Raw genomic sequence first — 13,431 nt, forward strand, 5'->3', positions numbered from 1 at the left:
TGTTTGCAATTCTTTAGTCAGATCTAACATCCAGCCCATGCTAATTTCCTGGTGGTCTTATATATGATTTCTCATACTTGAATCAGGATTGAAACAGGTACAGGCATTCTTTTTCTCAGCCATTCTAACAACAGCACCTTTCTTCTTCTCAGGAAAATATAAAATCCCTCTTAGAGATTACTAAATTGAGAGACCTAAAATTCTTAAAGAATCATTATGGGGATATGGGTTGATGGCAGAGGGATTGCCGAGTATGCTTGAAACCTAGGTTTAATACGAACAATAAAATTGCTTCGGCAATGGAAGTACACTTGGAAGTTAGCCTCTGGGAAACAACAGAGCACATGGCTGTGGGGATGAAAGAAATAGTTCCTCTGCCATGAGTGCTCAGCACTTATTTTCTCTGCATCTTCATCCATGTATTTATCTGGGACCAGGATCCCATCCCTCCGCCATGCTTTTGTGACAATCCTCCACTGTGGGCTATAGACAAGTCTCCTCCCTAAGGACGTGTAGTTATAGGAAGTTGTCCTCACTTGAAAATTCTGTCTTACACTGAGCTGAACACATTAAGTCCTGCTGCTCCCTGCTGGGAGAGGACTTCATGCAGCATAAAGCAAGGCTTCCTGTTGTCCAGAATGGAGCATGACATTTAGAGAATATTTTATATTAAGCAAAGTTTCAAACTTATTTTCTGGTTCTGTTTCTAATCTGAAGGTCTTGCAACTCTCCATTGTGTGGTGGCAGATGGGAACACAACCAGAACACCTGAAACCAATGGCTCTCTCTGTGGGGCTCCTGGGGAAAACTGCACAGGTAATGTTGATGCTTCTTAGTTAATCCTGGAAAACCACATCCCTTAGGTTTCATCTTTAAAAAAAAATGTATTCATTTTACTAGGTGGTTCTTTGTGCATATAGTAATATACTAGGTACTATGTTAAGTAATTTGCATGCAGTAAATTATTCACTATGTGTAAGAGTGAGATAAAAATTAAAAACAGCTGGGCGATGGTGGCGCACGCCTTTAATCCCAGCACTCGGGAGGCAGAGGCAGGCGGATCTCTGTGAGTTCGAGACCAGCCTGGTCTACAGAGCTAGTTCCAGTACAGGCTCCAAAGCCACAGAGAAACCCCATCTCGAAAAACCAAAAAAAAAAAAACCAAAACCAAAAATAAATAAAAAACAATATACTGTATTTTATACATTTAAATAATACTGTAAGAGTGATCTAATATAGTTTTAGACAGAAAAGATGGGGAAATTTCAGGTTACAAAACTCCCCGCAAGGTCATCCCACTGAAGGTCCTAAGCCTGTAAATTGCAACTCTGTGAATTGAGCTCCAGTCTCCCTGATTTTAGTGCCTCCTTGTTTAGCCACCATATACTAAGAGTCTTAGCTACTTTTTTTGGTTGCTTGAAAAACAAATTCTTGATAGAAGCAACTCCAGAAAGGAAGGATTTATTTTGGCTCCCAGTTTGAGGATACACTGTACCATGGCTAGAGCTGTGGTTCTGGGAGCCTGAGGCAGCTGCTCACATCATACTCACAGTCACAAAGCATTGAGAGGTGGACACTGGGGCTGTTTAGTTTTCTCCTTTATATTTGCACAGGCATAGTAGCTGGACCAAAGCTGCTGTGGACATTCAGGATGGGTATTCCCTCTTTACTTAAATCTCTGTGAAAGCATCCTCATAGACATGCCCAGATGTGTATCTCCTAGATGGTTCTGAGTTCTGTCAAGTCATCGATCAAGATTAACCTTTTCTCCCAGTGTCACCGATGCCTGATCTTCCAGACTCCATTATGCGGGCTTGAATTCATGAATTCTTGGTGTCTTCCATCCTTTTCAACTCTGTCTACTCCATACTCTAAAAAAGGGAAGGAGGAAAGGATTTTTACATACTTTATCTTGCAGATGCTTGAATTAATATCCTCCAAGGTGTTAGGCTGGGGTAACAAGCTGTGCACCAGATTTGGTTCTTGGACCACCACTTGCTATTGTTGGCTGATGCAAGTCGTTTTTGGTTCTACACATATTTTTGTGATCTGAACCATTTAAATATTTGGGTGTAGTGGGGAAGCGCTTGGTGCCTTTCCTGAGAGGTTCCCTGAACTGGGAACATGGTCACTGGATGTGAGTACTCTTTGTCTAGTACCCCAGGGACACTGTCACAGTGAGCACTATGACAGAGCCAGGGTCATGCTGAGCAAGTCTTCTTCATCTGGGTCACCAGCTCTGGCCTGATCTTCTTATTTTATCCCTCAGAGCAGTGGGTGGGTTGCAGGATGTGCAGAGGCCACGGAATCCACTGGTGTCTTGGGTCCTGCTTATGGGGGCCTGGTCTTGTTGCCCTTGTTAGGATAACAAGATCAACTTTATGTGGCTGATTGTTTTTCTTCAGTAAAATTTCAAACATAAATATGAGAGTTTCCACATGATCACTATGAAAAATTATTCCATGATCTTATGATTGACAAATTCAAAACTCTTCCTTGCCATAATCCTAAAGATTTTTTTCAATTTTAATTTTGTCATAGTGAATATATTTAACAGCTCTACTTTTAAAACAAATTTTAAGGTGTATCATATAGTTGTTATTAAAAGAATGATGTTGTACAATAGATATCTTGAATTTATTTCATTGAGATTAAATAACTTTATGCCTGTTATATAGCAACTCCCCATATCCTTTTTCCTCAAGAAGCCATGCAGCGATTGTCTGTTTCTGTGAATTTTACTAATTCAGATAGCTCAGAGAAGTGGGGACATACACAATTAATTCATTTTGACTGCCCTGTTTAGTGTAGTATGATGTTCTCCAGGTGAATCCAAGGTGTTGTGTATTCCAGGGTTTTCTTCTTTTACATGGCTGACTATTGCCTCATTGTATATGCTGTATTTTCTTTATATATTCATCTATCAAAAGACACTTGGGTTATATCAATATTTGACTCTTGTGAAGGATGCTACAATGGACATGGAGCACACATATCGCTTTGATTTCCTGATTTCAGCTCTCTAGAATTAATATCCCAGAGTGGGGTATCCTGCGTCATGTGGTCGCTCTAGTTTAGTTTTGGTTGAAGAACCTCCACTCTTTCCCATCGCAGCCTGCGAGAGTAAATGTTCACCCACACGTTATAAGGTTCTAATTTCACCACATCATTTTTTGACTTCCTCTGATTCTGGCAAGAATGAAACTGTCTTTTACCCTGGCTTTGATGTGTGTTTCTCTGATGATCCATGGAATTAAGCAGGTTTGTGTGTGTGTGTGTGTGTGTGTTGGCCATTTATGTCTCTTTTAGGGAAATACTTATTTAATTCCATAGTCCCATTTCAAAGTTTAGATTATTAAATATTAGTAACTATGATATTATTAAGCATTTTTGTATATTTTAGATATCAACAACTTATTATACTATAGTTTGAAAATGTTTTCTCCTATCCCATAGGTGCCTTTGACTCTGTTGATAACTTTGCCACGTGGTGCTTTCATTTTGACGTTTGTTGCCTATACTTTTGGTGTCATATTCATCAAAAAGTTTCTTTTATGATATCTTATACAAGTATTAAAGTTTCGTGTCTTAACATTTAAATCTGAAATCCATTTTGAGCATACTGTTGTGAATAGTGTGAGAAAGGAGTCAAATTTCCTTCTTTTTAAATATGCTATTCATTTTCAAACTTCATTTATTTATATTTATTTTATTATTTGAGATTATAATACAATTACATCATTTTTTCCTTTTTTCTTTCTCTGATCTTTCCCATGTATATTCCTTTATCTCCTTAAAATTCATGACTTCTTTTTCCTTAATTGTTGCTACATGTATATGTATCATATATGTAGATTACACCTTCTGTTGCTGCTTGAGGAAAGTTGATTATATGTTGGTTAGAGATGTTCAGTCTGTAATAATCAAGCCACTGTCTCCTTATTGATGTTCTGCCTTGATCCATCCATTGTAAAGTTGAGATATTGAGCCCTTCTATTATTACAGCTGTTTCTACCTGTGTGACAGTTCCCTGGGTGGCCCTGGACAAGCCTAGATTCTTTTTCTTGCTTGTAGTTCCTAGCAATGACTGTAGAGTGTTCTAGGAGTCAACAGCAGGAAGTATTATCCAGAGAAACTTGGAGTCTGTTCCTGTCCTTCTTGGAATGAGATATGTTTGAGCCTATGGCATTTCGCTTATTAAGGGTACAGACTCAGGCAGGCATCTCTTCATTACTACTCAACTGCAATGCTGTGTGGCACATATACAGGTCAGAGTCCACTCTGCATGTACAGCTTTCATGAGCCCCAAACAATGCACTTGCCACTAATCTCAGTAATTTGCCATCTCCTGTTGCCTGTCTGTGAGTAGCAAAAATGTTTCATTAATTCACAAAAGTGTCCTGTCTGCTGGACTCCGTATGTAGTGAGAATCATTTTGCCTTTCAGGTCTGCCAATATTTGCTTATATTTCTAGGTCTTCTTGCGTTGGGTGTATGTATATTTATAGTTGGGAACTGAAAACCTTATCAAACAATAATGCTTATCTTTGATATTTGGTGTCTGTTGGCAGATTTTGAGCTAAAGCTTCTTAGGTCTAATTTATGCATAACCGCATAGATTATAGATACTGATGTCCTTTGTCTAACATTGGTGTGGGTGCCCTGCATCCCCTCACTTTAGGCATGTGCATTTCCCTAAGTCTAACTCCCATACGCAGTGAATGCACAGGTAAATCTCACCACTTAGGATTGAGGATTTCATATCACTCATGTCTTAAGTAATTACTGGTAGGGAAAAAATCATACATTTTATTTTAGTTTTTATTTTTCAACCCATGGTTCTTTTATTCTCTTTTTTCTCTCTTCCTGTCTGCTTTATACTGTGTTGATTTTTTTTACTAGTATATTTTGATTTTTCCTCTCTATGAGTGTTTTATCTGTAATTGGCAGGGAGCTTACATAAAAATAATTAGATAATGTAATAAACTAATAAGGTAAATAAAAGAAGAATTATTTAAAATTTGTAACAACTCAACTTTGATCACATACAAGACTTCTTTATTTAGGTTTTAATTCACATAAAGGATATCTAGCATTGAGATCAACATCACCAATGATACCTATTATCCATTAAACTTGTGATACATGCAAAGTACTGTTGTGTTTTACATTTATTAATTTGATTTAATAATAAAAGAAACTTTATTATTTCTTTTTTCATTTGAAGCTGCTGAGGAAGAGAGAGGCTAAGACATTTGTTTAAGCTTACACAGTAAGTGGAGTAGCCTGATATAAGGCTATCTGATGCCATCTATAGAATGTATGTTATTGGCCACCTCGATGTACATCAAAGTGATGTGAGGGAATGACTTAAGAGACAATCTGCCTGACAGCAAATCTCACGTGGAGTCCAGATGGATCTTGAAGGAATAACTGTTATTAAGAGCAGACCTGTAATGACTGACTCTCTCCATGGGCAAATCAGTAAGCTTTTAGAACCTGAAATCTACAGTGAGTAGCTCCAAAAAACAGGCTAGAAGACATGGAGACAGTTTGTCTGTGTCTATATAATACTTTTATTTTTTTTGCTTTTAATAAACTCAGTATCTAAGAATTGTATTTGCAGTTTGTCCTTTCCTGATGAGTAAGGAGCGCATTCACTCATACTTACAAGCATCCAGGACACCATGGGCCTTCTTTATCATGCCAGGGATAAACAATGAACAGAAGGGGACAAAGGCAAGGTCACGAAAACAGTGGGAGCGATTTGTAGAACTCCTCGGGTTAATTAGTCCATTTTTTTGTGAGCTTCTCTTCTGGCTTCTGAGCTGTAGATAGCTGAGATGCTGCATATAAAAGCCAAAGAGTTTCAGGTGTCACAAGGAAGGGGACACCTCCCTGCCTAGAGCTGAGGTGGGCTGAAGTCCAGTGGAATGTTTGCCGGGGTTCGTTTGCATGTGTTTTGAAGACAGCCAATAGGATTTGCTGATGAAATAGATGTAGAATAAAAGTCAAAGATGTCCAAATGATGCTGAGGTATTTGTTCTAAATAAACAGAGTGGATACAATTTACTGATGTAAGGGGGAAAGACATGCTTAAGAAGAAAATGAAGGATTCACATTTGTAACTCAAGTGGAAATGCCAGTTTAGATATCCAACTGTGTGGTTAGCTGGACAGTTCACATGATGTGAAGACATCTTAGGTGGGGCATCAACCTGGGAACTGTTGCCATGATACTAGGACTTCATGGACTCACTCACAGATGAGTATAGAGAAAGGAGACCATCCTGGACCCTGAGAGACCCATAAGCCTTAAAAGAGACAAGAAAGACTCTGTATAGGAAGCCAGGAGGCTGAGCAAAGAAACTCTGGTTTCATTCAGAATTTTATAGTATGCTTGTTTTAAAAGCAAAAGAAAACACAAGTTTTCTTCTTGACCATTGGTTATTTGCTGCAGCCATGAAGAATTTTGAATGGATGCAAACGTAGCACACTTCAATAGTCCTGGCATTTAGCTTTCTGTCATAGCAATAAATACCCAAGAAAATCAACTGATTATAGGAAAAGATTTTTGTCTCAGAGTTTTGGTAGTTTCGCTGTATGGACACTTGGTCTTGTTGCTTTGGTGCCTGTGGTGAGGCAATACTTCATGGTGGGCATGTGTATCAGAGGCAGTCACTTCATGACGCTTGGGAACCCAAGGGAGAAAGAAGCCAATGTTCTCCAGTTGCCTTTCCAGGCACACCCTGAGTGAGCCAAACTCTCCCACAATACCCGTCTTTCTAGAGGTTCTACAATCGCCAATAGGGCTGTGGACAGGTGATCAAGCCTTTAACACGTGAGCTTTTGATCATACTTACCCAATCTATAGCAAAAAGTGATTGATCATTTTTTTCCCTTTAGTAGACTAAATCAGGTCAGCTCTCAGTGTAGATCTTAGCTCTGTAATGGCCAACTTGGCTGACTTGGTCAAAATGCCGATTAACCTGGCTTTAACACCATCCCATGACTCCCACTTCCCACAGCCTCAAGAGTAGATCCCAGTTACTCAGAAAGGGGTGCATCTACCTTCTACTTTTTTACAGAAAATGCCATGTAGCTGCCAGACTCATGGAGATTCCCCAAATTCCAACTTTTTCCTTGCTTCAAGGACATTGTGAATTCTCCATGCTCCCAATTCAAGGAGGCAGTTGGTAAGATAAGAAGGGAAATTAGCTTTAAAAATATACAACTGTGTTCTTCAGATTTTGGCACAAGAAGATGATAAAATGAGGGAACCTCTACTGGGAAGAGCCCCAGAAGCTCAGAGGCAGATTATCAAAGCCTTCGACAACACTTCACAGGCTAGAAGAAAGCCTATTCCCATGCTCTGTGGGGCCTTGCGTGCTCTCTTTGGAGCATACTTCTTCCACTTAGAGGTCAGATATGTGTATGGGAGGATTAATTTGTAGTCATTTGCCTTTCTTCCCCCCTCTTTCTTTCTTTATCCCTGTAAGGTTTCTATTTCAATATTTAGCATCATCCTGTAGTTAGCTTTATTGCCTGTGTAGCCAAGGGGCTAGAAATAACGTGAATTTACAACCACCGCAGTAAGCATTACAAAAAACACCACTGGGCCAGTGTGATGGGATGGGTCAGCAGGTAAAGGAACTTGCTGCCCAAGTGTGAGGACCTGAGTTCGATTCCTGAGACCCACATGGTAGAAGCAGACGAGCCACTGCTTCAAGCTGTCCTTTGACATCCACGATCATGCCATGTCATGCATTTATTCACCCACACCATGTCATGTGTCACCCACCCATGCACACGTGCAAGTTAGTGAAATAATTAATGTAACAAACTGTTTAAATGTCAGGATAATTACAATATAAGTTACCCTTAGAGTTAATGGCCTGCTGAGTTGAGTTATTGGTGGTGGTGGGAATTTATTCAGCCAAAGCCTTTTGGCTAACAGCCCACTAGGGTGTGGTCTGAGGAAGTATAAGCGCAGACAGGAAGCATGCTCACGCTCTCTCTTGGGTGGTGGTCAAAGTTCTGTCTGCAACTTCCAGCACCTACAGAGAGTCACAATTCTGCACCGTTATTGTGAGTTTTTTTTCCCAAATAAAGAAATACTTGTTATCCTTTGTTCTGGGCTCCTGTAGACTTCGCCAATTATGCCTTCATTCAGTAGCATACCATTTACAGAATTATTAAATACACTCATAACAAGCACTATTGGAATAGTCAGCAGAGAATTTATGAAAAACGACCTAATATGTCTCTACTGGCTGGCTCTGTGTGTCAACTTGATGCAGCTAAAGCCATCAGAGGAAGGAGCCTCAGTTGAGGAAAAACCTAATGAGAACCAGCTGTAAGGCAGTTTCCCATTTAGAGATCAGTGGGGGAGAAAACAACGCCTTTTGGGTAGGGCCATCCTAGGCCGTTGGTCCTGGCTTCTATAAGAAGGTGGGCTGAGCAAGCCATGGGAAGCAAGGAGTGAGCAGCTCCTCTCCATGACTCTTTGTCAGCTCCTGCCTCCAGGATCCTGCCCTGTGTGAGTTCCTGTCCTGACTTCCTTCAGTGATGAACAGCAATGATGAAGTATAAGCCAAATAAACCCTTTCCTCCTCAACTTGCTTTTTGGCCATGGTGTTTCACTGCAGCTATACCCCCCCCCCTAACTATGACAGCGTCCATTCTGGGGAGCTTCAGTCACAGCTGTTCCAAAAACCCATCGTATTACAAAAACCCCTGTTTTATACTAATATTGTTAAGTACACCAAACTCAGGAAAACCCCATATCAGAACTAAATTATTTAGTTTCCTTTTGGGTTTCTGTCCATTAGCTTAGCCCACAGGAATCTGTCCTATCTAATCTATCTAGCCTTATGACCCAGCAGGAACAAGTTCTTCTCATTGAATGGTCCATATGAGCCAAGCAAGATGTCTTTGTTTCCGACCCCTACTGCAAAATCTCTGAACCAGATGCTTGCATACGCTGACCTGTCAGAACTCTGACTGTCAGAATCTTGAGAAGCCAGTGTCCCACAACAGACTGAGACAGCATCTGTAGCAACCCTCCAAGTCTGAGGTAATGCTTCTGGCCTGGCCAGTTGGCCTTGACGCAGATGTCATTGCTCTGTGAAATCCAGAGATGCTGTCTTACTGCCAAGGGAGTACCTGTTAGGATGCAGTGCAGTGGACCAGGTTCAGCGGAGAGGGAAAAGACCAGTTAAGCAAACTCACCTCTAATGTTATGGAAGGTGCCTTATTGGTCCATTTTTAGGAGCATACTGTTTAATTTTCAAGAAAGAAATACAGGAGTTGGGACTGGTAGTACTTTTGTTATAGGCTTAACTCCTTCTTGATGAAAATCCAAACACCAAAAGCAGAATGACATCCCCCCTCCCCGCCCGGCTCCACTCACCCACCTCTACTCTCAGGTCTCATGATAGTCAGAAAGTGACTTCCCCGCTCAGTTTCAGACACTGTGACCAAGAAATACACTGGATAAGAAGGATCTATGACTCCAGATGCTGTTTGTAGGAAGGATGCTGATAAACTTTCTCAATTCAAAGACAGCGCAAGACAGGTTTTTGTTTGGGCTTTGTTTGTTCGGTGTTACATATCAAGATGTGTGATTTATTTCTGTTTCTGCTCTGAAAGTCCCACCAGACATTTTCTGCCTGGTGGCACGGAAAGGGTTTTAAATCCAAATGACTCTGGGAATATTTAAAAGCATGCTTTTTTGGCGAGCTGAGCTGAGTGATCCAAACAGAACCTGGCATCTGCTTGGCTGGCACGGATTTGTGCTGCTTGGATAGACAGAGGCTGCTTAAACCACTGCATCCAGCAGCGGCGAGTTAGTTTGTCTCTTGGGATGATATTCTACGTGGTGTTGATTGCAAGTCTGGGTGCATAAAAAGGAACCCAGCAAAGAGGAATTAGTCCAAGTTTTGGACCCAAAACCTTATGTCTTAGATGTAAAGACCAGGATGCTTTGCATTTCAAGAAAGACCTCCTGGAGCATAAAAGATCTGAACTAGGCTTTGCTACCTCTTGAACGTATGTCTTTGCTTTTCATTGCCTGGTCCAGGCCCACATCAGACTGGCTGGCGTTTCCCAGTATTCCTTGGCTTTCTCCTAGTGCGCAGCATCTCCCTTTGCTAGTCCCGTAGTCTGCCCTGCCGTGCCTGATGAACGGAAGACTCCTTCCTCATGTGGGGTCTTTTTCCTTACAGGTACCATGTAACTTCATTGCCCAAACAGCCCTTTATTCTCTCTGGCTCTACTTGTCACTGTAGTCCAGGCCGACTCAACATCCCTAAGGCCATCCCCTGCACCTTGAGCTGCTCCTGACAGGCTCCTCCCCCTTCATTACATCTGCCTCTAGGAGCCCACTCCTGTTAGCTCCCAGTGTTTCTGCTTTTAGGGCTCCCCAATGTTAAACTGTTTGCTGACTGACTCCTAAAGATGACATTCTCCAAAAATTCTTATTTTATTAAGGAAGCACTTCTCCTACTTACACAAGATTTTTTTTTTGAAATGACTAAGATTTTACGGGACCAAGGATCAGCTGATTTGCTGGACTCTTACCTTTTCTAAGGCACTCTGCTGGGCACTTTCATGTATTTTTTTTATACCTCGCAACAGCAGTTAAGGTAGACCTTATAACCTTCCCTTTATAGGTGAGAAAACAGAGACCCAGATGGCTTAATTAGCACATCTGGACTCCGCTAGTGAAGACCTTGAAATCCCACACTGCCCTTTCCCCCTAATTCAGCGTCCTTGCCACTGTTTCCAGCGCACTGCAGTTACTTTTATGGTTACTGTTTTTCTCCCGGTTTGTTATTTTCAATTTGCGCGCGTCGAAACACAAAGAGGCCACCGTACTCACTGTTGCTTCAGAACCTGCTCTTAAAAGGCTTAGAAAACACTCAGCCGGTGGGCGCTGCCTTGTCCAGTGATTTGGCAAAACGCACATGGTTTTGCTTTCACACGAGCTGTAGTTATTTCTAGGAGAATTCCAGCTTCTTTGATGAGTCCCACTAGCTGATATGCATGAGAGCCAAGCATCTGGCATGCCCAGGCCTTCAGCCTGGAGTCAAGTGATTCAACAATGAGAACCAGGTCAGCCAGCTCCTGCGCAGCAGTCTGGCATCTACTGAGACTGTAGAACAGCCCGCAGAGCCCGTGAGGTCTGCATGATGGATTCATCCGGCTGGGGCTCAAATCTGTCCGAGAGAGAGGCAGGCCATTCTTTACTAACAGTACACCATAACAACTCAATTGATTTCCATGTTATACTAAGTACCCATAAGTGATTTAGACTCTATAAGGGATGTATATACATTATATATAATGTTATACAACGTTATATAAAATGTTCAATTTCTTGGATTAAGGCATCTGTAAAGGGCCTGGAAACAGTCTCCCATGGATCTGGAGAGATCTGTATTACATTTTGGCATCACAGAAATTTGCAGTATATTGGTTATTCAAAAGTCTTCCAGATTCTTCTGTCTGCCCCACAGGGTTGTTTTGTGTTAAGTTTATATTAAGGACTTTAGTGGTCATCGCTGTCAACAAAAACACAACTTCCTGTCATTGACACACAAGTCCCTGCCGAGACTGCTGTCTAGCTTTCTTCCGCCTCTCCTCTCCCTGTGTCTCAGTCCTGTAAACGGTTGACTGTACTATGTACATGGAAGTTTAGTTCTAGGTGGGAGCTCGCTTCTGGCTATTTTCTCATATATCTGGCATATGTTAGCTATGAATTTATGAACGAAATGGGGAGTTAGCATTTTACTTGTGTTTTCTCTTTTCCAGCTACAACCCCCAAGCAGAAATTGAAAACCCACTTTTCTCGGTGCCCCAAGCAGTACAGGCATTACTGCATCCACGGGAGATGCCGCTTCTTGGTGGATGAGCAAACTCCCTCCTGCATGTAAGTAGAAGGACCTGCGCCCATGAGCAAAGGGGTGCAGCATGCTCCCAGCCTGGGACTTGACAGCATCGGAAAGTCTGAGCTAACCCTACCATCTGTCCAGACACAGTTCCATCGGGTCCTGCCTTCGGCTACTTTTTTTTAGGGCCCGGCTCAGCACCTACTTGTGGAGGAACTGACACAGACTTTCCTCCTGAAATATGAGTGTGAGAGCCCAGTCCCAGTTCTGCCCTGCGGTGTCCTCTGCTCCCTTGTGCAAGCAGAGCCGATTCTGTCTGCGTGAGGATCTCGTCAGTCCCAATCATCTCCTGGGTGGTTCAAATGAAAGCAGCTCCTTTGGCATGTGTGAGGCGGTTCCGCAGCTGATGTAAATGTGAAGGAATTCCTGCCAGGCTAGATGCTATCCTTCTGCAGGTGCCAGTAACATGTGAGGGAGTCAGAGTGCATGCAAGTGGAGTTGACCAAGGCCTACTTAGCCCACTGGGGAGTGGGGAGAGGGGCAGACTTTAGCTCAAGAGGCCAAGTTTCAACATTTTTCATGCATTATCAATATTCATTTTCTTCTAAAGGGATGTCCCTTCTAAGAGAATTCTAGGACTTGACTTCATACAGGGATCAACTGATTTATTCCTTAAGCATAATTCTGACCTTGAGCTCATAGAGTATGTATGTTCCTCACATCTTGCCTGGTATAAACCATTTCCCATTAAGTATCTCTCAAGCATGTTTTGCTTGAGGAGTCATGGACTTCCTCAGAATTTAATTCAATTCAATTTTAAAATTAAATATGCTCATATAATACTTAGAGGACAGACAGGAGTTGATAATGTAAAAAGTAAGGGGTGTATGTGTGTCTATGTGTGTGTGTGTGTGTGTGTGTGTGTGTGTGTGTATAAGTAGACCTGAATTTTTGAATTTTTCTTTATTTATTTTTACTGGATTGGAGGCATATACTGGATTTTTAAATGACAAATATAATATGTACTTACCATATGTGGCTTTTAGACATAAAGCAAAGAAAAACAGCCTACAATTCACAATCCCAGAGAACCTAGACAACAAAGAGGACCCTAAGTGAGACATACATGAATCTAATCTACATGGGAAGTAGAAAAAGACAGAATCTCCTTAGTAAATTGGGTGAATGAGGATCAGGGGAGAGGATAGAAGGGGAGGAGAGAGGAAGAGAGAGGAATGGAGAAAAATATATATCTCAATAAAAACAATTAAAAAAAAATAAAGCATCATTCCCTCCTCCTCTTACTTTCCATGTGGGAGATGTTCAGTGAAAATAATCATCACCTGATGTGCGGCTGATTTATTGAGGGCAAAATGACAGGCGAGGTGCTCTAGCCACGTTAAAATTCGACTGGTAGCAAATTTACAACCTATGGAAGGTTCTGCTTGCTGAGACACTAAGCTAAAGCTACCGAGCCCAGAGTTCATAGAAAAAAAAAATCCTAAAGAGCAGTGTGTCATGGCTGGCTATTTGTGGGCAAAA

General features: G+C 41.5%; 1 protein-coding gene across 1 annotated transcript in view; it reads left to right on the plus strand.

Annotated features, from left to right (window-relative positions):
- Btc (betacellulin) overlaps window positions 1-13,431 on the plus strand; it is a 46,883-nt gene that overhangs the window by 25,419 nt on the left and 8,033 nt on the right. Inside the window, exons 2-3 of the mRNA XM_075942876.1 lie at window positions 718-816; window positions 11,813-11,930. Coding sequence (XP_075798991.1) covers window positions 718-816; window positions 11,813-11,930 — 217 coding nt within the window. The remainder of the gene's footprint in view (window positions 1-717; window positions 817-11,812; window positions 11,931-13,431) is intronic.

This window comes from Microtus pennsylvanicus, chromosome 12, assembly GCF_037038515.1.
Source record: "Microtus pennsylvanicus isolate mMicPen1 chromosome 12, mMicPen1.hap1, whole genome shotgun sequence".
NCBI classification, from domain to species: Eukaryota; Metazoa; Chordata; class Mammalia; order Rodentia; family Cricetidae; genus Microtus; species Microtus pennsylvanicus.